This window comes from Amblyraja radiata, chromosome 3 (genome assembly GCF_010909765.2).
Source record: "Amblyraja radiata isolate CabotCenter1 chromosome 3, sAmbRad1.1.pri, whole genome shotgun sequence".
Taxonomy (NCBI): domain Eukaryota; kingdom Metazoa; phylum Chordata; class Chondrichthyes; order Rajiformes; family Rajidae; genus Amblyraja; species Amblyraja radiata.
This window is the reverse complement of record NC_045958.1, coordinates 46,405,064-46,433,054: the sequence shown is the minus strand read 5'-3', so window position 1 is coordinate 46,433,054 and position 27,991 is coordinate 46,405,064. Positions and strand designations below refer to the sequence as shown.

Here is a 27,991-nt window from a genome sequence, read left to right as displayed (position 1 = left end):
TGAGACGCCTGATTTTTGTTGAATATGGGAAATTATGAAAAAATTGTTTGTATTTCAGTTTGCAAATATGAAGGTTCTGTTACATCCAATTGTTTAAATACCATTGCCTGGAACATAGCTGGTTGAACTCGAAATGTAAAAATAATTCCCCTGGATCTTGAGTAATTTAGTATATTTACAAAATTATAATTGAAGATCATCAGCATATTTACAAAATTAAAATTGAAGATCGGCGAATTAAAGTTGCACAACAATATTTTATTGTTAAAGTGCTATTCATGTTGAGTTTAGAGCTACAGAGCGGAAACAGGCCCTTCGGCCTACCGAGTCTGCACCGACCAGCTAATACTATCCTACACACACTCGGGAAAATTTACAATTTTACCAAGCCAATTAGCCTACGTCGTCTGTTCGTCTTTGGCGTGTGGGAGGAAACTGGAGCTCCCGGAGAAAACCCACGCAGGTCACGGGGAGAACGTACAAACTCCTCACAGACAGCACCCATAGTCAGGAATAAACCCAGGTTTATTTCAACTTGAATTTTAAAGGATTTTTTTCTTTCAGAAAATAAAATTTGGTTCCTGTTCCCAAGTGCTGAATTAAATGAGGATTTTATTCAATTTTTATAATCTAGTGTCAGCATAAAAACTTTCACAGGCCAGCTCCACATGTATAAAATCATGTTTAGATGGTAAATAAAACTCTCTTGACAATCTAAAAAATATCTTAGTCCTAGTTTTTATTATTTGCAGGATGTGGGCATTGTGGTTGGCTGACATGCATTTTGTGTTCCTATTGTATTTGAACAGAGTGGGCATTTCATTGTCCTTTTTAAAGGCAACCACAACACAGTTGATCAGCAATCAGGAGTCACTGGATTAGACTGATCACTATCCTTCCTGAAATTATACTAGCATAAGCAAAACTACTTTTTAAAAATAATTTGGGACATCCATGGTCGCCATCACTGTCACTATCTTTATATTCTATTCTGTTTAATCACTCAGATTTAAATTAATAATCTGTGTGGAATTCAGACTGACCTATCTTGGGCTATGAACACCTGACCTATAGGCAGAAACCCGGCTTCGATCCCGACTACGGGTGCTGTCTGTACGGAGTTTGTATGTTCTCCCCGTGACGGCGTAGATTTTCTCTGAGATCTTTGGTTTCCTCCCACACTCCAAAGACACCACAGGTTTGTAGTATAATTGGCTTGGTATAAATGTAAAATTGTCCCTCGTGTGTGTGTGTGTGTGTATAGAATAGTGTTAATGTGCAGGGATCACTGATCGGTGCAGATTCGGTGGGCCGAAGGGACTGTTTCCGTGCTGTATCTCTAAAAAAAAACCCACAAAAGCTGCCTGTTCCTCCAAAGCAGGTCACTTAAGAGAATTTGAAAAATGACAAGCAATCCAGCAATCCTCTTTATTTGCAATGATTCTCTATAAAAATGTAACATCCACTAATACTTAAAGCCTATCAAAACTTGCCATTGATTGTGACATCCTCATCCCCATTCTAACTAGGCAGGGGAAGAAAATAAATGTTCATATTAATTAATCTCCTTCAACATCATTCATTGCAATGCCTTGGAGGTATGGTTACTGTATCGTTATTTGTGTATTTACTGACATGGACAAAATCAATGGAAATAAAAATAGACTGAGGATACCGAAGATAGATACAAAAAGCTGGAGTAACTCAGCGGGACAGGCAGCATCTCTAGTGAGAAGGAATGGGTGTTCAAGATGTTGGTCGAGACCCTTCTTCAGACTAGTCAGGGGAAGGGAAACAAGAGATAAAGACGATGATGTAGAGAGATAATGAACAATCAATGAAATATATGCAAAAAAGTAACAAAGATAAAGGAAACAGGCCACTGTTAGCTGTATGTTGGGCGAAAACGAGAAGCTTGTGTGACTTGGGTGGAGGAGGGATGGAAACAGAGGGAATGCTGGGGTTACTTGAAGTTAGATAAATCAATATTCATACCACTGGGCTGTGAGCTGCCCAAGCAACGCATGAGATGCTGTTCCTCCAATTTGCATTTAGCCTCACTCGGACAATGGAGGAGACATAGGACAGAAAGGTCAGTGTGGGAATGGGAAAGGAAATTAAAGTGTTTAGCAACCGGGAGATTAGGTAGGTCCAGGTGGACTAAGCGAAGGTGTTCAGTGAAACGATCGCCCAATCTACGTATGGCCTCGCCGATGGATAAGAGTCCATATCTTGAACAACGGATACAGTAGATGAGGTTGGAGGAGGTGCAAGTGAACCTCTGCCTAACCTGAAAGGACTGTCGGGGTCCCCGGACAGAGTCGAGGATACCGTGTTCCACTCGTACAGGCCTGACTTCAGGCTACTAACCTGGTACATTAACCACTGTGCGTAGATCTATGATAATTTGATTTTGTGTTGCCTGCACTATTCATTCCAGTGCTTTATTTAATTTAATTGAACTGTAACTAATCTTGCTTGTATACCGATTTCACCCGGAAACTGATTGAAAGGGAAAAATATTTTTACATTCATACCTAGATTCCAGGCTAATGAGATGGAGGTGCAATACAGTCATATTTTAGTGAATTGGCCCAATTGATCAAAAGCCACGTAGTCAGTTGATCATTATGGGCAAGAACATAGATCTGATAATATTTTAACATTTCAGTTAACAGGTGAAATTCGGCTTTTGTGTGTGCTCAGTCGGTTTTGGCAAAGAACATTTGGGTTAGAAAGTTACCACAAGAAAGCCAATTGTGTGGTTAAGTTTCAAGTTTAGTAATATTTAAGGTGGTATGACTACAAGTATGCAGTAACTGCATTACACATTACTCCAGTGCTCCCTGCATTATAGCAATATTACACAAGAGTTGCAAGGAACTAACTGTCCCCTACTCATCCAGGATTGACAAGAAATTGCTGGGTTTCTATGCCTGTGTCTGGCAGGCATGGCGAGTGAGTGTATGCGGTATCATTTCTGGGGAGATGGTAGACAATGATCAAGAGTTCAAGTTCAAGATTATTTAATGACCACACAGTCAAGCTGGTGGAATTCATGTTCAGTACAGGATTTTACACAATAAGCTGATTCCAGTCATGCAGACATACAGTTTGTGGTACAGAAGAACACAGTAAGCAGAACATAACATAACATAAAACACAGACAACATACAGTATACAGTACATGCACGGGGTGGCTTTGTGATATCATAGAGTTCAGAGTTCGAATTGCATATGGGTAGAAACTTTTTGAATCGTGATGTTTTGGCAGGCAGTGAGCTGTAGCGCCTCCCTGAGGGCAGCAGGTGGAAGATGTGGTGAGCTGGGTGGGAGAGATCAGAAATGATTTTCTTCACCCTTGACACGGACCGTTTGAGATTGAGTGATTCTATTGATGGGAGGGGGGGTGCTGATGATTTTGGATGCTTTATTGACAATGCGCTGTAGTTTATTATGGGAGTGAGTGTCCAAACTGCTGTACCAAACTGTTATTGATGAAGTGAGCATGCTTTGCATGATGGCTGTGTAAAACGGATTAGGAGATGTTTCCTCACTCTGAACTTCTTGAGCTGAAGATGAAGATGAATGATGGAAGCAGACATGAGATTTAAACCTAAGCTGCCTGAGTTTTTACCCTATTGCTAAAGGAAACAAGTCCTTCATAGACCTTTTAGAATTTTACATAACTATTAAGTCTTCCATCAGCTTTCTCCACTGCAGAGAAAGCAGCCACAACCTATTTCAAAATTTCTCTATGTTGGAATTTTCAAACCCTGACACCAGCCTGAAAGATTTCCTCTATGTAAATTCCAATAACGTTGTACCCTTCTAATGTGGTGTTGGGGCTGCGAGGTACTTGAAGCTGTGTCCTGACTGGAGTAAACATTTCCAGCATAAGTTCCATGCTGGGTGGGTGAAGAAAGGAAAGCATTGCATAGCCTTTTTAACCAGCTACCTTGTTACTTGGAATCTGTGACCATATACTCCAAGATCCTTCTATTTCTCCACACTCAGTATTGTTCCATTTATTGAGGATCCCCTTGAGGTTGCTTCTCCCCAAATGAACTACCTCACATTTTTTTATTTGAATTCCAGTTGCCAATTTTCTGCTCAAGTGTCTAAATAATCTACATCTTAAGGCAGTCTAAATCTTTTTTTGCCACTGTCAACCACTATGTATTCTTAAAGGATTGGACAGGCTAGATGCAGGAAAAATGTTCCCCATGTTGGGGAGTCCAGAACCAGGGGTCACAGTTTAAGGATAAGGGGTAGGCCATTTAGGACTGAGGAAAAACATTTTCACCCAGAGAGTTGTGAATCTGTTGAACTGTCTGCCACAGAAGGCAGTGGGGGCAATTCACTGGATGTTTTCAAGAGAGAGTTACATTTAGCTCTTAGGGCTAAAGGAATCAAGGGATATGGGGGGAAAAGCAGGAATGGGGTACTGATTTTAGATGATCAGCCATGATCATATTGAATGGCTGGTGCTAGCTTGAAGGGCTGAATGGCCTACTGCTGCACCTATTTTTTTAATGTTTCCATGATTTCTATGTTTAGAGTCATAGAGCAATACAGTGTGGTTACAAGCCCTTCGGCTTCACTGAGCTAGTGCCACTTGCCTGAGCCTGGGCCATATCCCTGCAAACGTTTGCTTTGCTATAAGTGTCTATGTGATTTTTAAAATTTTAATATTATGATTGTACCTGCCTCCTCCACTTCCTCTGGCTGCTTTTTCCATTAACACATTAGAAACAGAAAATAGGTGCAGAGTAGGCCATTCGGCTCTTCGAGCCAGCACCACCATTCAATATGATCATGGCTGATCATCTAAAATCTTTGTGAAAAAAGTGCCCCTTTTTAAATGTTTCCCCAATTAGTTTATAAAGACAAAATCTTGTTTTGTAATCTTAAAAATGTTAAACAAATCTTTTACTTTTTTGTCTGTCAACACCAATTAGTTCACCACATCAAGCATTACAGTGTCAACTTATTAAAACGTTTGTCGTTTCTTTCGCATCTTGATGGGAAATATTCATGGCCTACTGGCTAGATGTTTGCATAATTTTCATTTCAATGTGTGTTTTCTGAATTTGAAATGCATAACACTGTACAGAGAATAAATACTTTGGCCATGATGTGAAAACAAATACAAAAATTCCATTTGGAATTTAATAAGTACATATCCTAAAATTAGAACTTAGAATTTTAACGCTCTCACTTCAAATATTTATATAACCGGTGGAGTATTAAATCAACACTGAAACATTTTTGCAACAAATAAGGAATTCCTCAGAATATTCCAGTACCACACTTAGAAAATACTGTTATTTGAAGAAATTATTTTTACACATTCCTCATCAAAAGAATCACAATTTAATTGATGTATATCGTGAAACTGAGTAACAATTTTAATATCTATTTAGATCCATCAAATGTTTTCTTGGGAGTTAAGATTTATTAAATTCCCAAAAATTCCAATAAATAAAGTTATAAGTTACACTGCATTGAACAAAAGAAGCATTGTGACGAGGATAAGACCAATTTCTAAATACTGAATTGTATACAGCTCAAAACAAAATCCATGAACATCTTGAAATATATTCTGAAATTTATAATTTTGTTTAGAAATATCTCTATTCATGCAGCAAATGCCAAAATTTTGTACTTGAAAGCAGCAAGCATCTCAATGATACCTTCCACAATGTTTTTGTTTTCAAACAAGAGGCTTTATTAGATTAATTGACTGTTTAAAATAAAGTGTTGTATATTTGATCTCTAGGCAAAACAAGCTCAAATAAAACATAACATTTCTATATCAATATCTGCAGCATTGGAATTTTTATTCTTTGATAATCGTTTATTCGTTGCCCATGGAATTGAGGGCTGTTATTGCCGAGCGTACTGAACATGAATCCACTCCTACATTCAACTTCCTCTTTCATAGTACGACCAGAATAAATTATAATGACATTTTAATAGAGAACTCATGTTATTTAATCGGCAATCCTCCAACATAGCAGTTACCCATAATGCAGATTATCCTCTGAAGGAAACCTCTACTTAGTAAACATAATCCTACACTGTTTCCCATGTTAAGTGGCAGGGGTCCATTCCTAACAATAAACATAAAGATAATCAATTGCTTACAACTTTTGGCAGACTCATTTGTATAAACAAGAAACCTGCTTGAACATTAATTATAAAATGGCTGTTCCAGACTGCACTTACTAAACAGAATAAGAGCAGGTGCCAACGGCTATGTATGAATAAGATACATTAATAGATATTAAAATTAATCACTTTATGGAAACATTTAAGGGTTATGAAATATCAACTGAAGTACTTTTTAGTGAATATTGTTTTTTAATTAGTCTACATTGTAATTCCTTTCTATGAAGTTAGTACCTTGTAAGATGCTCTTGCCATGAGTGTATGAACTTGTTTCCATAGGGACTTTATATCCTTTTTAAAAGCTACAGAAGCCTTGCTGAACCTCATATTATCGAATACAGTTGTGGACTAGTGATAGTAAAAATGAATCTTACATTTAGTACAAATTCTGAAATGTATCTTCATGATGTGATATGTGATACATGATAAATTGCTGGGGTCTGACTAACTGTATCCTAGGACATTGTTGGAAGACAGAGGAAATTGCAGGTGCACTTGCAGGGATATTTCATCAAAGTTTTTTCCCCATAACGACCTAACTTCACCCTATCAGAGATATTTGAGATAATCCCTTGTACTATATATCCTTTTCCCAATCTCTCTTAACTTTAAAATTAATAAATTATTTCCCTTTCCCAATTCTGACGGGAAGTCTTTGACGATGCATTACCTCTGTTTCTCTATCCGCAGATACTGTCTGGCCTGCTGAATGTATTTGCATGTTTAATTAAATTATGCCTAGCAATAGACATACTGCAAATAGTTAACAGCTCTCTTCAATCAGGCAATTTCCCAAAAGCCTTGAAAACTGCAGTTATTAAACCTCTTTTAAAAAAGCGGAGCCTAGATGCCTCTATTATTAACAACTATAGACCAATATCAAACCTATCTTTCATAAGTAAAATCATTGAGAAAGTTGTCCTCCAGCAACGTAATCACTTCCTGGCTTCAACTGGCTGCTACGACAACTTCCAGTCAGGATTTCGACCTCTTCATAGCACCGAGACTGCCCTTATTAAAGTTGTAAACGACATCCGTCTTAACACAGACTCTGGCAAAGTTTCAATATTAATGCTATTAGACCTCAGTGCTGCATTCAACACTGTTGATCACTCAATACTTTTGGACAGGTTGGAAAAATGGGTGGGGCTCTCAGGCACAGTCTTAAGTTGGTTCAGGTCATATCTACAAGATAGGAACTATTTTGTTTCCATTGGCGACTTTGTATCAGAACCAACCAACGTGACGTGTGGAGTCCCGCAAGGTTCAATCTTAGGGCCCTCTTTATTCAACATCTACATGCTCCCACTAGGGCAAATCATGCGAAATAATAATATTGACCACCACTGCTATGCCGATGACACTCAAATCTATGTAGCGCTATCACCAAATGACTATTGCCCCATAGATCTGCTGTGCCAGTGCATTGAGCAAGTCAAAGATTGGATGTGCCAAAACTTTCTCCAACTAAATAAGGACAAAACGGAGATAATTGTTTTTGGTGCTAAAAAAGAAAGGCTTAAAGTAACCCAACACCTTCACTCTCTGTCCCTGAAAACTTCAAACTAAGCCAGAAATCTTGGGGTCATTATGGATTCAGATTTAAATTTTGACAGTCTCATCAAATCAGTAACAAAATCGGCCTACTATCACCTCAAAAACGTAGCAAGATTAAGAGGACTCATGTCAGCTCAAGACTTAGAAAAACTTGTACATGCCTTTATTACTAGTAGGCTAGATTATTGTAACGGTCTCCTTGCAGGTCTTCCGAAAAAAAACTGTCAGGCAGCTACAGCTTGTTCAGAACGCTGTTGCTAGAGTTCTAACAAAGACCAAAAAAATTGAACACATTACACCAATTCTTAAATCCTTACATTGGCTCCCTGTATGTCAGAGAATTGATTTTAAAATCCTGCTGCTCACCTATAAATCACTACATGGTTTAGGACCAAAGTATATCATTGACATGCTTCCACTATATAAGCCTTCTAGACCGCTAAGATCTTCTGAAACCAATCTGTTAGTGATTCCCAGAGTAAATACAAAACATTGGAAAGCAGGATTTAGTTACTATGCAACAAATAGCTGGAATAAACTTCCTGAAGATTTAAGACTTGCCTCAACTTTGACCACTTTTAAAACAAGACTGAAAACTTTTATGTTTACTTTAGCTTTCAGCTAAATCTTAACTACATTGCACTTTTAACTTTTACACTTTTTATAATGCATTTTTAATTTTGCTTTTCTTTTCTTTTAGTTCTTCTATTTTATTTCATTTTATTATTTCATTTTATTGTATGACATGTTTTTATGTGAAGCACTTTGAGTCTGCCTCGTGTATGAAATGTGCTATATAAATAAAGTTGCCTTGCCTTGCCTTAAAGTAATTATATGCCAGCACCTTAGCATCAATCCCTTTGGTGGTTTCCAATATGTTCCAGATAGACCATTGTTTGATTTTTTTAATGCTAATTATTTATTTTTCATTAATTGTGCAAGATATAAATATATAGGCTATAATTATATACACACAGTTTCACAACAATAATTTAAGAAAGATCATGATTAGAAAACCATAAAATAACCACCATAACATTTTACATATTTTCAGACCGGGTTGTGACTGCACATAAACTTTAATAGATAATTTGTAAAAAAATGTTAAAATGAAATACTGGTCAACTGGCATTTTTGCTTGTTTATGCATAATCTATATTACTAAAAGTGATATCTTGACTGCTTTTGACTCGCTGTGATGTGATTTCCGATAGAACGCTGCCACTTATGGCTGTCATTTTTGGCCACCTCACTCAGAGCGCCCCTCTGCCGGACTGGACCAGAGGATTTTTCCCATCAATGAAGAATCAGAGAGATATTAATGTTTTAAATTTTTTCGCTATTCTCTCCTGCTGGTGGGAGGGGGGGGGGGGACCATAAAACCCGAAAGTGGTGTGCCTCGCTCAGTCTCTGCAAGATGGAGGAAGCGAGAGGGTCACGTCTCTCTGAATAACACTGAACACATGTCTACTCAACTTTGAGTGTCATTAATGTGGTTTGAAAATGAAAATATGGTTGGGTTGAAGTAAAAAGGCACTGCAAATAGTTGTTTGGGGGTTTTGGGTTGAAGTAAAAGGCATTGCAAATGGTTGTTTGGGGGTTTTGGGTTGAAGTTAAAAGGCACTGCAAATGGTTGTGAGGGGATTTTGGGTTGAAGTGAAAGACAATGCAAATGGTGTTTGTCTAAACTTGACAACTTCCTGGTTGCACTATATTGATTTTAGATAAAACGCTACCACTTACGGCTGTGATTTTTGGCCATCTTACTCAGTCCCCCTTCGCTCATCAAGTGCAGAGGATTCTTCCCATCAATGAAAAATAAAAGTGTTATTAATGTTTAAAAGAATGTTGAGAATCTCTCTCCTGTCATTCACGCCATGAAGGGCACACCTTTTCCAGTGGGAGGGGGAGGGATTATAAAACCCGGAAGGGTGGGTGTGACTCAGTCTCTGCATGATGGGGGAGGTAGAGGTCATGACTGTCTGAGCTGTGAATCAACTGAACACACTGAATGTCTACTGAACTGTGAGTGTGGTGTTTTGTGTGGTTTTATGGTGGTTTCATCCTGCTTGAAATGGTATGAAACTGCATTTGAATGTGGTGGCCTTGCACCCTGCATGAAATGGTATGAAATTGCATTTGAATTCGGTGGCCTTGCACCCTGCTTGAAGTGGTATGAAACTGCACTTGAATTTTGTGGCCTTGCACCCTGCTCTAAGAGGTAAGAAACTGCACTTGAATTTGGTGGTCTTGCACTCTGCTTGAAATGGAATTTCAAGGAATTATCATGAGTCAACTACCAGCCCACCAGCCGTGAGTGAGCTGCCAGCACATCAGGCTTGAGGGACTGAGCTGCCACCCAAAAAGTCCATTTGGCCCACAATATCCATAATATCCTCTTGAGACCAGTCATTCCTGTAGCCAACAACACTCATACCAGCGCTCCAGAACCCCCCCCCCACCCTCCCACTGGCCACCAATGTTGGAATTGGTGGAGAGGTGGAATATTGCTTCGGGGGACCAGCCCTCCCGTGTGAACATGGGACCCAATGGTTCCCACTTAGTCAAGTATTAACTGGATTTATATTTGTGCTTAAAGATCCCCAGTTGATATGAGACTTCGGGATATACACTTTAATATATACTAAATAAACACTTTAATTAGAGAACAGCACTTTAGTTGACGTAGGAAATAAATGAGCGAAATTGGAACAAATGTCCAGAAGATTTATGATTTAGATCCTATAATTTAGATCACAAATTGTCTGTTGTGCAAATGGTCTAACCTCCATTATGTCCTTGACGTCCAACAAAGGTAGTGGAAAGTTGGTGTACAATCTATTGATCATTCAAGTAATTTTTGTAAATGATGTATAGTAAGTGTTATCAGGAATCAGACTGAATTATTAGCATGACCATTATTTCAGTAAAGATTTGATACATAGTTCATTTACCATTAAGTTGCGTGAAATCTGACATACAGTAAATCTCCCCCATGAAATCACCAAAAATGAACCAATCAGCAGGACCAGGCAATGAATGCCATTCTTGCCAACAATGTCCATACATCGTGAAAGGAATAATAATTTAATTCCAAATATGTACTCAAACTAAGCAAGTGAGAGAGAGAAAATGAATATTTCAGGTCAATTACCCTTTGCCAAAGCAGGAAATATTAGGAAAAAGGCATGATTTGATTTGCAGAGAAATGGGAGGGGAGAGATAAAAAAGGAATGACAGGGTGAGGACTAGATAAAGATAAATTCCAATTTAGGTTGGCTGAAAGCGATTGGTGAAAGCTTGTTAATGGCAACCGTGGTGAGGCCTTCATCTTCCACCTCATTTGGTTATTCTGTTATTGCATTTTAATTTTTGTTTGTACTCCCTCAAATTGTACAACAGTCTTTGCACCATTCTGTTGTTCTGCATTTGTTGTATTTGTAATATTTATCATAACCATGCACCATTTCTCTAAGAGCTCTATGCCAACAAGGAAATTCATTGTCCCCTGATGTACTCTATAATAAACTAATCTGAATCTGAATCCAAATCTAATCTATCTGTGGGAAATGCATGTTGAGGGTGTGACAGAACCAAAGAAAAGCAATGCTGGAAACTTGTGATTTTGGGTACAATAGCTGGTAAAAGAGAATGTTTGAAAAGCTCAATGGGTTAGGCAAAATCTATGGAGAGAGGAAAAACTAGATGACCTTACCTCAGAACTGTCCGAAGACGGAAAAGCAGAAAAAGGCACTTACAGGCAACGTGAGAAGAACAATGATAATTCTGGAATCACTCAGTGGGCCAGGCAGCCCATCGAATCATACAGTCACACAATGTGCAAACAGGCCCTTTGGCCCAACTTGCCCACACCAACCAGCGTGTCCCATCTACGCTAGTCTCATTGCTTCTTTAACATTGCAATAGTCCCTGCCTCGCCAACTTCCTCCGACAGCTCATTCCATACACCCACTACCCTTTGCCCCTCAAAGTTACCCCTTGAATTCATATAAAATCTTTCCGACATAGTGAGAGAAACAGAGGCAACAACCCTGCTCATTGAGCTCAGCACGTCCTCCTCCAGAAAGAAAATCTACCCGAAATACTGCCATTAATACCCCATTTCCTGGATGATATTGAGTTTTTTTTAATGTTGCTGGAGTACACTCATCAATGTCGAGCTTGTAGCTGGTGGAATGGCTGCGGAATGTCAGGAAGTGTTACTCATTACAGGACCCCCAGCCTCTAACCTGCTCGTGCAGCCACTGTATGTAAAAGCTTGCTCTGTTGATTTCTGGTGAATCATAATCTCTGGTACATTTTTAGTGGACAACTCAGTAATGGTAAGCCTATTTAAATGTCAATAGGATTGTTGCAGTGTTGCCCAGCAGTTTGAGGTATGAATGATATATGCCACAAATCAGTTTAGTTAATTGACACGTGTACCGAGTAACAGCGAAAACCTTTTGTTGCGTGCTATCCAGTCAGCAGAAAGAGTATATATGATTTCAATCGAGCCATTTACAGTGTATAGATACATGATAAGGGAATACCATTTAGTGCAAGGTAAAGACAGCAAAGTCCGATCAAGGAGAGTCCAAGGGTCATCAAAGAGGTAGATAGTAGTTCAGCACTGCTCTCTGGTTGTGGTTAGATGATTCAGTTGTCTGATAACAGCTGGGAAGAAACTGTTATCAATGTCTGATTATTTTCTGGGTATTGCTGTATGCAGGTATAGAATTTTATTTTCTGAGGAGCAGTGCATAACATTGATTATTGCACAATCACCAAAAAGCACATCAAAAGGTTTCTGACTGTATGAAGAAGAAAAGCTAATTGTTTGGCTGGACATAGGCATTGCCCTGAGGAACCTTTTGAACGACCTGAGCTGCATTGATTAGTTTCTAGCAAATGCTACCAATATACTTTATGAATGGTATGAGTCCAGCCATTGACTACATCCAATTGATGACTCATTAGTCATAAGATCGTAAGATCATAAGTGATAGGAACAGAATTAGGCCATTCGACCCATCAAGTCTACTACACCATTCACTAATGGCTGATCTATCTCTCCCTCCTAACCCATTCTCCTGCCTTCTCCCCGTAACCTCTGACACCTGTACTAATCAAGAATCTATCTATCTCTGCCATTCTCTATCTCTATCTCTCTGCCTATCTCTATCTATCTAATAAATATATCCATTGACTGCCTCCAAGTCTTCTGTGACAAATAATTCCACAGGTTCACCACCTTCTGACTAAATAAATTCTTCTTCATCTCCTTCCTAACAGAACGTCCTTTAATTCTGAGGCTATGACCTCTAATCCTTGACTCTCTCACTGGTGGAAACATTGATTCCAATAGGCTTGAGGTCTCAATTAGTTGAGAGGTATGAAAAAGTCTGGAGCCAAGTAGTCCAATTGATAAGCAAACATAGCATTATTTAACAGGTTATTGGTGAGTAAATGGCACTTGATAGTACTGTTGATGACACCGTTCATCATGTTATTAGCAATCAACAGTGGATATTGGCCTCCAGTTTGGCAAGTTAGATTTGTTCTACTTTTCATGATCAGGGCAAATATGGGCAATTTTCCATTTTGCCAGGTTGATTCCTGGTTTGTCATTCCACTTTGGGAGCTTGGCGAGGTGTGCATCTATTTAGGGAGTAATAGTCTTCAGCACTTTGCGCTATCTACTCTTAGCTGAGGATGTTATCATGTGGAGTGAATGAAGAAATGGCTGAGTTTCAGTGACGGTGAGCATCACAGGAGGAAGCTGAGATCAATTCCACAGAGAAGCATGTAGTTTTCACAGCCCGTGCCATGAAAGAGTGGAGGTGCAATTTGCGAATGCAGTCCCAAAAGTTGCAGCCAAGGTCTTGATGACCTCCAGTGATTTTTGTACCAACTTCACCATTTAATTAAATCATAACTGATCTTATATCTCAGTCACTTTGCTGAAATGGATCCATACCACTTGATTCCTTAATTTCGAAAAAATAAACACCATACTCAATGTTTATTTGAATATTGAGGCCCCTGCAACCCTCGGGTTGAGTATTTAAAAAAAATGTACTACCATTTGGGTACGAAATTTCTTCTGATATTTTTTTGAAATGGATAAGCTTTTATTATAACATAGATTACAGCACAGGAGCAGGCTCTTTGGAATGGAACGGAAGACCTTATTGTCAGATGTGACTAGGCACAGTGAGATTCTTTGCTGCATACCCAATGTATACAAATAGCAGCCACCTACGGCGCTGACAAAGTTACAAAGCACGCCGGCTCTCCCTTTTGTTCTCCCTGCCACCCCCCCTCACACCTTGTCCCCAATTGTCCTTTGTTCTCCCCCCACCTCCCTCACAGCGGTCCCCCCACGACGGGTCCTCCGTTGTTCTTCCCCTCCTCCCTCACGGCAGTCCCCCCACGCATGGCCCACAATTCTGTGCTGAACATGATGCCAAATTAAACTAATACTTTCTGCCGGTACTTGATCTACAGTGCCTTCCATTATGTTTGGACAAAGACCCATTATTTATTTATTTGCCTCTGTATTCCACATTTTGAGATTTGTAATAGAAAAAAATCACGTGGTTAAAGTGCACATTGTCAGATTTTAATAAAGGCAATTTTTATACATTTTGGTTTCACCATGTCGAAATTACAGCAGTGTTTATACATAGTTCCCCCCATTTTAGGACACCATTATGTTTGGGACACATGGCTTCACAGGTGTTTGTAATAGCTGAGACGTGTTCAATTGCCTCCTTAATGCAGGTGTAAGAGAGCTCTCAGCACCTAGTCTTTCCATCATCTTTGGAAACTGTTATTGTTGATTATCAACATGACAAAGTTGTGCCAATGAAAGTCAAAGAAGACATTATGAGTGAGAAACAAGAATAAAACTGTAGAGACATCAGCCAAACCTTAGGCTTACCACAATCAACTGTTTGGAACATCATTAAGAAGAAAGAGAGCACAGGTGAGCTTACTAATCGCAAAGGACTGTAGTAGGTATGTTGCAAAGCCTACCTGAAGCGTCGCTGAAAATCTGTCGCTGCGGGTGTGCGCGATTTTGGCGCCGTTTAGAGGGGGGCGGGTTTAAAACGCGATTTTCTCTAGGCTGTTCAAATCGAAGATGTTCAGCCTAGTTAATTATTAACGAAAAATCGCTGGAAGACCCCGTCGCAAAAGCTATTATTAGTTTTAAAGGCCTCGTATAATAGCTATAGTAGTTTAAAACTCAATCTCTAAACCCGCGACCACCGGCAGCTGTCAGGGTCGCATAGAGCAAAGTATAGAAGGTAGGCTGCTTATTTTTACATTAAAAAGGGCTTCTTAAGATCCCTTTATACAAAGTTTAATATTGCGAGTAGCTCATTTTGGGCCCATTATATCCCGCAGTATTTTTCTGGGCATTTGAGGGTACAAATCCACCGCAATGTGAACGTTCTAAACCAGCGCGTTCACAGGATCCCACTAGAAAGCTGATTTAAAATGGACTTTAATTTACAGCAATTAAACACTAAATTCCTTCCATTTGGCCTATAAATTAATGTAAATGAGATTTAAAAATCATGTTTTATTGTGAATTATTTATGAATATTATTTGGACACTTAGGCTATTTAAAAATGTTAATCATTTATTAAGAAATGGATAGATGTTTAGATCTAGTAATTGAAGTTTGAAATTAGCTACACTTGGGTAACTAACTAATTATATGCTTTATTTCAGGTCATCCAAGTAAGATTATTTTATATTTGTTTCAGAATGGTTCAATCTACGATAACTGAAAATTTCATTCAGTTCTCTTAATTTTTAAGAAGGTTATGGGCTTTTGACTGTCCACGATCACAGCGTTTTTGTTATGTCCATAGAAAATCAATAGGGAACAAGATGCTAATTTCCGAGTATGAAAATGGCCATAACTTTTTAAATACTTGAGATATGAAAGTGAATTAGGTGTCAAATTAAACTTATTTTTATGCTTTATCTGATGGGATAAATTACAGACTTGATTTTTTAAATCTCAAAATTTTGTAACATTGCTACTGGTAGGCCAAGGAAGACCTCCACAGCTGATGACAGAAGAATTTGCTCTATAATAAAGAAATATCCCCAAACACCTGTCTGACAGATCAGAAATACTCTTCAGGAGTCAGGTGTGGATTTGTCAATGAGCACTGACCACAGAAGACTTCATGAACAGAAATACAGAGGCTAAACTGCAAGATGCAAACCACTGGTTAGCCGCAAAAATAGGATGGCCAGGTTACAGTTTGCCAAGAAGTACTTAAAAGAGCAACCACAGTTCTGGAAAACGGTCTTGTGGACAGATGAGACGAAGATTAAGTTATATCAGAGTGATGGCAAGAGCAAAGTATGGAGGAGAGAAGGAACTGCGCAAGATCCAAAGCATACACCTCATCTGTGAAACACGGTGGTGGGGGTCTTATGGCCTGGGCATGTATGGCTGTTGAAGGTACTGGCTCATTTATCTTCATTGATGATGCAACAGCTGATGGTGGTAGCATAATGAATTCTGAAGTGTATAGACACATCCTATCTGCTCAAGTTCAAACAATTGCCTCAAAACCTATTGGCTGGCGGTTCATTCTACATAGAACATAGAAACATAGAAAATAGGTGCAGGAGTAGGCCATTCGGCCCTTCGAGCCTGCACCGCCATTCAATATGATCATGGCTGATCATCCAACTCAGTATCCTGTACCTGCCTTCTCTCCATAACCCCTGATCCCTTTAGCCACAAGGGCCACATCTAACTCCCTCTTAAATATAGCCAATGAACTGGCCTCAACTACCTTCTGTGGCAGCCAGACAATGATCCCAAACATACTGCTAAAGCACCAAAGGAGTTTTTCACAGCTAAAAAATTGTAAATTCTTGAGTGGCCAAGTCAATCACCCGATCTGAACCCAATTGAGTATGCCTTTTATATGCTGAAGAGAAAACTGAAGGGGACTAGCCCCCAAAACAAGCATAAGCTAAAAATGGCTGCAATACAGACCTGGCAGATCATCACCAGAGAAGACACTCAGCAACTGGTGATTTCCATGAATCGCAGACTTCAAGCAGTCATTGCATGCAAAGGATATGCAACAAAATACTAAACATGACTACTTTCATTTACATTACATTGCTGTGTCCCAAACATTATGGTGCTGTGAAATGGGGGGACTATGTATAAACATTGCTGTAATTTCTACATGGTCAAACCAAAATGTATAAAAATGGCCTTTATTAAAATATGATACTTTAACTACATGTGATTTTTTTCTATTACAAATCTCAAATTGTGGAGTACAGAGGTAAATAAATAAATGATGGGTCTTTGTCCCAAACATTATGGAGGGCACTGTATGTCCCTATAGCTATCTGAAAGCCTCTTCAATGCTGCGATTTGCATGGGCTTTCAGAAGTACCAGTGGCACCAAGTTCCAGGCACCTACCACTCTCAGTGTAAAAAAGAACTTGCCCCCAACATCAAACTTTCATTTACTCCTGGCCCTTGTTACCCTGTCATTGAAAACATAATTCCTGCATCCACCCAATAAAAATCCCAATAATTTTGTGTGTTTGTTTTATTTTTAACGAGAGAGTTTATAGACCAAATGGTATTTCTAGTTTAGTATTTCTTCATGGTACAACTCCTATTCCCATAAATTAATTTAGTGAACCCATCTTGTCATAAGCATACATTTCCTTATGTTAAAAATAAATGGCATTATTTTATAACTGTTTTTATCCAGTGGTGAGGTACAAGTTTTGCACTGATGGATTGTATCGTTTGTTTTCAGTGATGATGTTTGCTTCCACTGCCATAAACTATGTACAACTTTTCAAACAAGATTAATATATATATTGCTAGATTATTTTAAGTAATAAACGTTTAATTTGGAATATGCACACCTACAAAGCAAATGAAAACGATTCCAAGGTCGCCTCAGCTCTTGCACCTCTTGAGTTGCACACCAGCCAAGCTTCACTCATTCTGCAGCCGTAGCGCAGAGGCTTCTGGGGAGTGTGGCAAGGAAGGTCGGATGGCCTCTGGCGCCCGGGTCAGAGTTGAGGCACGGTTACTATGGCGGCGCTGACAGTTGTCTGCAGGCCGCTAGCCCTGTGGCGGGTTGCCGGCGCTCTGGTTACTGCCAGCCCGGGGAGGTGCAGCTCGGCAGCCGGGAGCGGCTTCGCTGCGTTTGGGAGCCGAGGCGGGAAGCGTGAGGCAGCGGGGCCGCCTGTCGGGAGAGGTTACAGTGAAAGCGCAACGGAATCCGAGCTGCGAGTGCATCACCTGGAGGTGGAGTCGGCAGGTACGTTCACACTGCTGGGGATGGGGAGGGAGAGATAGCATAGAGTGAGGGAGGGAAAAGATAGCAAGTAAGGATAGGAGGAGAACAAGTACATGGTTGCGAATAGCAGGCACCCAGCCTACTCTAATTTGGATTTGACCTTATTGCTCTGTGGTAGATCAGAATCCAAGGTTGCCCTTGAGCGCGGATTTCATGTGTTTTTCTTAGCTGAATTCCGTATATTTGTGTCGAAGAGTTGCAGTGGATCTTCTACTTTGTTACATCAGTTTGTATTTTTTCCCCTAAGTTGTTACTTTCTACTTCTATGGTTTACTTTACTTTACTCTTGAATTTAAATAGTCAAGAGGCAAGAGTGTTTTACTGTCATGCGTCCCAGATAGAATAATTAAATTCTTATTTGCAGCAGCCCAACAGAATGTGTAAACATAGTACACTGCAAACAATATAATAAATGAGAAAGAAAAGTTCAGTGTGTGTGTATACACACACACGCCTGGGCTAGTACAGGGCTGATGGGTCGAAGGGGTTCTTAAAAATAAATCTGAGTGACATCTCAGTGAAAGGCACTTTTTCTGGACTTTTCCTGGCCTGGCACGGGCCTTTTGGGCAAAATGCTCCTCCTGGGGTAATACGGGCATTTTGGGCAAAAGGGACTGGTTTTTCGGCTAATGGGGGCCTTGTGGGCCGAAATTGTTGGTTTCAGGCAGGCCAAACAACTCATTTAATTTCATTTCCAATTGCATTGCAGTTTCAAGCACAGGGCAGGCCAAATAGCTCATTGCATTTTCATTTCACTTCCATTGCCATTACAGTTTCAAGCACAAGGCAGGCACAAGCCAAACAGCTGATTGCATTTTCACTTCATTTCCATTGCCATTGCACTTTCAAGCACAGGGCAGGCTCAAGCCAAACAGCTGATTGCATTTTCACTTCATTTCCATTGCCATTGCACTTTCAAGCACAGGGCAGGCTCAAGCCCAACAGCTCATCGCATTTTCACTTCATTTCCATTGCCATTGTACTTTCAAGCACAGGGCAGGCCAAACATAGAAACATAGAAAATAGGTGCAGGAGTAGGCCATTTGGCCCTTCGAGCCTGCACCGCCATTCAATATGATCATGGCTGATCATCCAACTCAGTATCCCGTACCTGCCTTCTCTCCATACCCCCTGATCCCTTTAGCCACAAGGGCCACATCTAACTCCCTCTTAAATATAGCCAATGAACTGGCCTCAACTACCTTCTGTGGCAGAGAGTTCCAGAGATTCACCACTCTCTGTGTGAAAAATGTTTTTCTTATCTCGGTCCTAAAGGATTTCCCCTCTATCCTTAAGCTGTGCCCCCTTGTCCTGGAGGGGCTAACAAATCATTTATTCAAGTACATTGTATAATCACAGTGTTCTGTAGTTTCAAGATGGCGCGGCCCGGGGCCAGTCGGGGTCGTGGTAACTCCGCGGAGACTGTGCGTATTTTTAACTTGCATGTTCATTTATAATTTATTTTGAAGTACTAACACTCTAACACTAACAACGTACGACTGGGAAACTCGTGCAAAACTAAACTTTAGCGTAACTGGAGACTTTTTAAACACTGTGCTCACCGATCCAGCGTGGCTGGCAGAGATCAACAGAGCGCGCCGCGGCAACAACAATGGGAGCGCGGCTCCTAGAAAAACCCGGAGAAAACATCGGGGTAAGCGGTGGGGAGATTTGGAATAGGCTGAGAGCCCAAGCCTTCCGTCCACCTCTGCCCAGCATTCTTCCTGCGAACGTCCAATCCCTGGAGAACAAGCTGGATGACCTCAGGGCGAGGATCAGATTCCAGCGGGATATAAGAGACTGCAACATCCTCTGTCTGACCGAGACATGGCTGACCTCGCTGGTGCCGGATCAGGTAATCTGCCCAACAGTCCTTCACTGTTTACCGTGCTGACAGAACAGAAGAATCTGGGAGATCCAAGGGTGGAGGAGTCTGCTTCATGACCAATAATAACTGGTGCAACCCTGGAAATATTAAGACGCTTTCTCGTTCCTGCTCGTCAGACCTGGAACATCTGACGATCTCATGCCGTCCATTCTACCTTCCCCGTGAGTTCAGCTCAGTGATCATCGCAGCCGTCTACATTCCATAGCATGCAGACACAGAAGTGGCACTATCGGCCCTACACGATGTGCTATGTCGACACCAAAACAAGAACCCTGATGTGGCGATGGTGGTGGCTGGAGATTTTAATAAATCAAATCTCAAAAAGGTCATACCTAACTTCTGCCAAAACATCACGTATACCACCAGGGGGGAAAGAACTTTGGTCCGCTGCTATACGCTATTCAGGAAAGGCTACAAGGCCGTTTCCCTCCCTCCTTTTGGAAAATCTGACCACGCTGCCATTTTCTTGCTGCCGGAGTATTAAAAAAATGATATTACGGGAAGCGGCAGTGACGAGGGACGTAAAACGGTGGTCCGACCAGTCAGAGGGCATGCTACAGAATGCACTGACCGATGTCGACAAATATGTTCCAAGCAAGTTTCAGTGAGTTCGCGGAAGCAGTCACGGGCTTCATTGCAACAATAGCCGTTAACATCGTCCCCACAGTAAGTTAAGCATCTTTCCTAATCAAAAACCATGGGTGGACAGGTCCATTCGCATTGCCTTGAATGCTCGCCATGCTGCTTACAACTCTGGCCTGGCATCTGGAAATATGGACGAATACAAGGTAGAGTCCTACCGACTGCGAAGGGCGGTGAAGGACGCAAAAAGGAGGTACAGGAACAGGATGGAGTCGCAGATGGAGCAGCAGGACACCAGACGCCTTTGGCAGGGGCTACGGACTATAACTAATTACCAGAGCAGCCCCCCCTCAACCGGAGCTGCCGGCACCTCCCTGGCTGATGACCTGAACTCTTTCTATGCACGATTCGAGACTGGCAACATCACCCCTAGCTTGCTGGCTAACGACAACACCACCAGCGTGCTGGCTAGCTAGGCTGGAGGGATGTGCTCCGCTGGGGATGTGCACACATTCTCATTGTCCGAGCACGATGTGAGGAGGGGTCTGACACGTGCAAACACAAGGAAAGCTGTAGGCCCAGATGGTATGTCTGGGCGAGTACTTAAGTCTTGTGCTACTCAGCTAGCTTCAGTGCTTACCACAATATTCAACCTCTCCCTGGCCAAGTCCGTGGCCCCTGCCTACTTCAAAAGATCCATCATTGTACCTGTACCAAAGAATGCCTCTCCAGCTTGTTTGAATGACTACCGTCCGGTGGCCCTCACCTTGGTAGTCATGAAATGCTTTGAGAGGCTGGTCAAGAACCACATCTGCGCCTTCCTCCCTCGCAACATGGACCCGCTACAGTTCGTATACCGTCCAAACAGATCCATGGACGATGCGGTTTCCCAGGTTCTACACACTGCTCTCTCTCACCTTGACAGCCAGAAGGGGGGCTATGTGAGGATGCTGTTCATTGTCCAGTTCAGCCTTCAATACGATAGTCCCCACCAGACTTGCTGAGAAGCTGCTGGAACTGGGGCTTAACACTCCCCTGTGTGCCTGGGTCCTGGACTTTCTCACTGCCAGGCCCCAGGTAGTTAAGATGGGAGGAAATACATCAGACACCCTCACCCTGAACACAGGATCCCCCCAGGGTTGCGTCCTCAGCCCCCTACTGTACTCCCTGTACACACACGTGACTGTGTGGCCAGGTTCAGCTCCAACTCTATAATCAAGTTTGCTGATTACACTGTGGTGGTGGGCCTGATCTCTGATTACAATGAGAAGGCCTACCGGGAGGAGGTGGTTGATCTGGCACTCTGGTGTCAGGACAACAGACTCCTCTTGAATGTCATAAAAGCCAAGGAGCTGATTGTGGACTTTAGAAGGGCACAACATCCGTGGACGTATACGCCACTGGAGATAAATGGGGCTACTGTGGACTGGGTGAGATGCCTTAAATGCCTGGGAGTCCACATCACAGAGAATCTGACATGGACATCACACTCTGCCGCACTGGTGAGTAAGGCAAGGCAGCGCCTTTACCACCTCAGGCAGCTGAGGAAATTCAGAGTCTCTCTGAGGATCCTTCAATGCTTCTACTCGGGGGTTGTAGAAAGCATCTTGTCCAGCAACATCACAATCTGGTTTGGGAACTGCTCTACCCAGGACAGGAAGGCTCTGCTGAGAGTAGTGCGTTCGGCCGAATGCACTATGGGAACTACACTCGCCCCCCTGTAGGACCTGTACACCAGGAGGTGCAGATCCAGCAACATAATGAAGGACCCCTACCACCCTAGCAATGGACTGTTCCAGCTGCTATGGTCAGGCAAATGCCTCCGCTGTCATGCTGTGAAAAAAGAGAGGATGAGACGGAGTTTCTTCCCACAGGCCATTAGGACTGTAAACCCTTATCTCACCAGGGACTAATTTACTGCACCAATTTACTGTTGTGTTGTGTCTTTTTAAAATTGCTGTTTTTTTTCTAATATGTAAATACTGATTCTGTTCTATTCTGTTCTGTAGTTTTTTGCAGAAATACGCAGGCATTGCCACTTTCATTGCACATCTTGTATGTGTATGTGGCAAATAAACTTGACTTGACTTTCCCAGCTTAGGCAGAGAGTCGTGACCTCTCCCTCGCCATCCTGCAGACCGAATGAGCCACGCCCACACTTCCGGGTTTTATAGTCCATCCCCCTCCCACTGGAAGGGGCGTGGCTTTCATGGCGGTGATTGACAGGAGAGAGAATCTCAAGATTTTTTAAGTCATTAACTAATAAGTCTTTTACTTTTCATTGATGGGAAAAATCCTCGGGGCCTGCGCAGAGGAGGAGGACTGAGTAAGATGGCCAAAAAATCACAGCCATATGTGGTAGCGTTTTTTCTAAAATCAAAGCACAGTGCAAACAGGAAGTGGTCAAGATGAGAATTTTAATTAATTACTAGACTAAGTGGGACCCGTTGGGTCCCAGCATCACACAGGAGGGCTGGTCATCCAACGCAATATTCCACCTCTCCACCAATTCTAATATTGGTGGCCAGTTGGGGGGGGCTTTCTGGAGCGCTAGTATGGGTGTTGTGGGCTGAAGGGACTGGTTTCCAGAGGGCTAGTATGCAAATTGTGCGCCAAATGGATTCTTGGGCTGGCGTCTCAGTCAATCAAGCCTGTTGTGCTGGCGGTGGGCTGGTAGTTGACTCACGGCTAATCCTTGAAATTCTATTTCAAGCCGGGTATAAGGCCACCAAATTCAAGTGCAGTTTCTTACCACTTCTAGCAGGGTGCAAGGCCACCAAATTCAAGTGCAGTTTCATACCATTTGAAGCAGGGTGCAAAGCCACTAAAGACAGCGAGTCGTGACCTCTCCCTCCTCCATCTTGCAGAGACTGAGCCACGCCCACACTTCTGGGTTTTATAGTCCCTTCCCCCTCAAGGGGCGTGGCCTTCATGGCGTGATTGACAGGAGCGAGAATCTCAACATTATTTTAACACTAATAACTCTTTTATTTTTAATCGATGGGGAAAATCCTCAGCACCTGATGAGCGGAGGGGGACTCTGGGTAAGGTGGCCGAAAAATCACAGACGTACGTGGTAGCGTTTTTTCTAAAATCAATATAAAGCGCAAACAGGAAGTGGTCAAGATTAGACTATTAATTATATAGGAGGCAACTTTAATTAGGCAGGGCAACTTTAATTAGGCAACACAGCTTTAGCATTTCCAAACCAAAGGCAACACAGCTTTAGCATTTCCAAACCAAAAGCAACACAGCTTTACCATTTCCAAATTATATTTTCAAACCACATTAAAGGCACTCACAGTTTAGTAGACATGTGTTCAGTGTTATTCACAGCTCAGACTGAGAGACGTGACCCTCTCGCTCCCCCATCTTGCAGAGACTGACTGAGGCACTCAACACTTCCGGGTTTTATAGTCCCTCCGGAAGGGCGTGGCCTTCAGGAGAGCGAATCTCAACATTTTTAAAACACTAATAACTCTTATATTTTTAATCAATGGGAAAAATCCCCCTGTCCTGCGCAGCGGAGGGTGACTCTGAGTAAGATGGCCAAAAATCACAGCCATAAGTGGCAGCGTTTTTTCTAAAATCAGTATACAGAACAACAGGAAGTGGTCAAGATCGGACTTAGTAATATATATACATACATAGAACATAGAACATAGAAAATAGGTGCAGGAGTAGGCCATTCGGCCCTTCGCGCCTGCACCGCCATTCAATATGATCATGGCTGATCATCCAACTCAGTATCCTGTACCTGCCTTCTCTCGATACCCCCTGAATCCTCTCTGACATGCCAATTTTCCACAATATTCTTTCCAAACACAACATTTCTCCAAAACAATGATACTTAGATTGTTGGAGCAAAAATTTTTATCGGCTTGACTGTTATGTTTTAATTCCATAATATAAATATTTGGTGCCAGCACTTTGGAAGTTAGTTTTTGAAGGCAATTTAAAACAAATTGCCTTATCGCATATAATGTTTAGTTTAGTTATGTTTAGAGATACAGCACGGAATAATAATAAACCACAAATTTTTATTTTGCAGTAAGTGTTTACATGTTCTCTCGCCATTAAACGTGGATCACATTTATGTCTCTTTCAGTGAAAATTATTTGACATTTCTCCAGAAATACAGAGTTAGAACTTCTGTCTCTCAAATAAAATTCAGTTCTAAAGCATGTAAATGAAGAGCAAAGAAGCCAGTTAGTTCCTTTATTGGAGCAATTGATGAAGGATAGTATCTTGTTTTCTATCCCAGGTAGTTTCCAAATAAGCACAGCTTTTCAATACAATCTAATGACTTGAGGATTATGCACATTGACCAAATAAGCAATAAATATTGCAACAAAGTAGTTTGTTTAATAGCCCATGTTTGTTATTCAACATTGTGTTATTTTGCATTTACAATAGTAATCTTCTATTTGTTTCCATTTGAAGCTTAAAACAATCTTTATGTGAACAGGTATCACTTCATGTAATTGATGATAATTGAGACTGATATTCTGAATGAATCACACAAATAACATATTTTATTAAACATTCTTGCAGACCCATTACTTAACTTTTTTTTTTCCAAAGACTAGTTTAATTTCAAATGATTCATTTAATAAACTCTCTAAACATTGATGTATGTTTAACTGTGAGTTTAATGTGAACAGGGCATTTCATTATTCCCTGGTGTATGGCAGTAAACTAATTAGAATCTCATATTTTTTCAGTACTCTTTCCCATATTTGACTTTTTTCATTAACTATTATTACTGCCCATACATACATTATTGTAAGTTAGCAGACTGAATTCTCAGTTAGACTCAGAACCCATCCCAGCAAATACTCATTTTCCCAACACCTTTCATTACCTACTCACTTTCTCCCAACTTTAGAAACTCTTTCTCACCCAAAACATATTACTTTGTTTATTACGCTGATTATCATAATACTTAAAATTGTTCTTTAATGCTAATGGAAATCATACAATCTCCAGGTAGTTTTACTACAACACATGTTTTCATAATGAGAATTGGATATAGTTAACGCGATAGATGAATTTTATATTATTTGGACCATATTGGTTAAAACATTATTTCTATAGGGAACAAGAGAGGTACTTAAAAGTTGCTTTGGAAATTGACAAGGGACAAAGTTTCCATTGCAAAGAAACTATTTCTATCTAACACTCTACCCTTCTCTCGCAGTAATCAAACACTATTGTTTCTTAAGAACACAATCTGTCAGTTTCACTGCAGCTGGCCATTGAAATTGACAAGCTTCACTTCCATTGACACTTAAGTATGCAACAATACTCTAAACAATGCAACATGTAGCCTTCGATATTTTTAGATTGCAGTAACAAAAATAAACTTGATAGAGTGGGTGCCAAAACACAAATCTTACTCTCAACACCAGCAAGACCAAGGAGCTGATTTTTGACTTTAGAAAGGGAAAGTCAAGGATCCATGAACCTGTCTTTATTAATGGATGAGCGGTGAGCGCGTCAACAGCTTCAACTTCCTGTGCATGCATATCTCTGAAGATTTGCCCTGGGCCCAGCACATTAATGCAATCGTTGAGAAAACTCCATTAATGCCTCTACCTTTTTAGAAGATTGAGGAGATGTGGTATGTTGACAGATACAGAATATCTTGCAGGATGTTGGAAGTCAGGCAAATTTCCAGTGCCCCTGAGGACTATACCTGTGGGAAGTACTTCAGCTGCAGCTCCTGACTGACCGCATTGGGAAACGGAGCTGCAGCTGGATGAACTCCGGATGATCCGGAAGGATGAAGGTATCATAGATAAGATTATAGTTTTTCAATTCTCCCACTGCTGTTCTGACTAAATTTAATTGGCTCCACCTTTCTGATTCTACAAAGTCTCCTTTAAGTTTCTCTGATTTTATTGTTACTCTTACCTAACATAAGGACTATTATACTTAATATTTTACTTAACTTTTGTAGAATTCGTAAACTAATAGAATATTATTGATAGTCATAGAGTGATACAATGTGCAAACAGGCCCTTCAGCCCAACTTGCCCACACCGACCAACATGTCCCAGCTACACTAGTCCCACCTGTCTTTGCTTGGTCCATATCCCTCCAAACCTGTCCTATCCATGTACCTGTCTAACTGTTTCTTAAACGTTGGGATAGTCCTAGCCTCAGCCACCTCATCTGGCAGCTTGTTCCATACATCCACCACCCTTTGTGTGAAAAAGTTACCCCTCAGATTCCTATTAAATCTTTTCCCCTTCACCTTGAACCTATGCCCTCTGGTCCTCGATTCCCCTACTCTGGGCAAGAGACTCTGTGCACCTACCCGATCTATTCTTCTCATGATTTTATACACCTCTATAAGATCACCCCTCATCCTGCTGCGCTCCAAGGAATAGAGATCCAGCCTACTCAACCTCTCCCTATAGCTCACATACTCTAGTCCTGGCAACATCCTCGTAAATCTTCTCTGAACCGTTTCAAGCTTGACAATATCTTTCCTATTGATTATTGATAGGGGATGATCAGCCATGATCACATAGAATGGCGGTGCTGGCTCGAAGGGCTGAATGGCCTCCTCCTGCACCTATTTTCTATGTTTCTATGTAACATGATGCCCAGAACTGAGCACAATATTCTAAATGTGGTCTCACCAACGTCTTATACAACTGCAACATGACATCCCAACTTCTATACTCAATAATGTGACTGATAGTTCATTATCTCTCTATTTTTACAGGTATTGTTGTATTTGGAATAAATAGACCACAGTCCAAAAATGCTATCAGCAGGAACCTTGTAGAAATGGTAAGCACAAGCACGTATGTAAATTTGTATTTTATTGGAGAGGCATAATGATACAATTAGGCAGCACAGTGGTTGGGTTGCTGACTTGCCGCGCCAGGTACCCTGGTTTGTTCCTGATTAAGGGTGCTGTCTGTACGGAGTTTGCATATTCTCCCTGTGATCTTTGGTTTTCTCCAGGTGCTATTTCCTCTCTCGAAACAGGCATGCAGGTCTGTCGGTTGTTGCTTCTGTAAATTGTCCCTAGTATGTAGGATAGAACTAGTGTACGGGTGATCGCTGGTCGGCGCGGACAAGGTAGGCTGAAGGGCCTGTTTCAAGGCTGTATCTAAAAACTAGAGAAAAACTATTGCGCATTCATAAGAATATCATTGGAAAATGGATTATGCCCAAGGACTAGGAGATGGATAATGGTATTTCTCTGTTTAAATAGGAGATGGAGAAGTCTAGGTACCTTCAAACTAATTCTTGGGAGAAAATATTATACTAAAATGGAAGAAATCCCAAAAGCTGAAGTATACAGACTAGTCACTTTGGTTTCAAAGCCATGCAGCACCAACCTTGTTCAATCCATTAAAGGTGTGAGGAAGTGTGATAGTTGTGATTTAT

At 41.1% G+C, this 27,991-nt stretch overlaps 1 protein-coding gene across 2 annotated transcripts in view; it reads left to right on the top strand.

Moving 5' to 3' along the window:
- The first annotated feature begins 17,790 nt into the window (after positions 1-17,790).
- auh (AU RNA binding methylglutaconyl-CoA hydratase) overlaps positions 17,791-27,991 on the top strand; it is a 223,712-nt gene continuing 213,511 nt past the window's right edge. The window contains exons 1-2 of one of the 2 annotated variants that reach the window (XM_033017749.1): positions 17,791-18,072; positions 27,318-27,385. In XM_033017749.1, coding sequence (XP_032873640.1) covers positions 17,844-18,072; positions 27,318-27,385 — 297 coding nt within the window. In that variant the 5' untranslated portion in view covers positions 17,791-17,843. The remainder of the gene's footprint in view (positions 18,073-27,317; positions 27,386-27,991) is intronic. The other variant, XM_033017748.1, reaches the window with a different exon arrangement.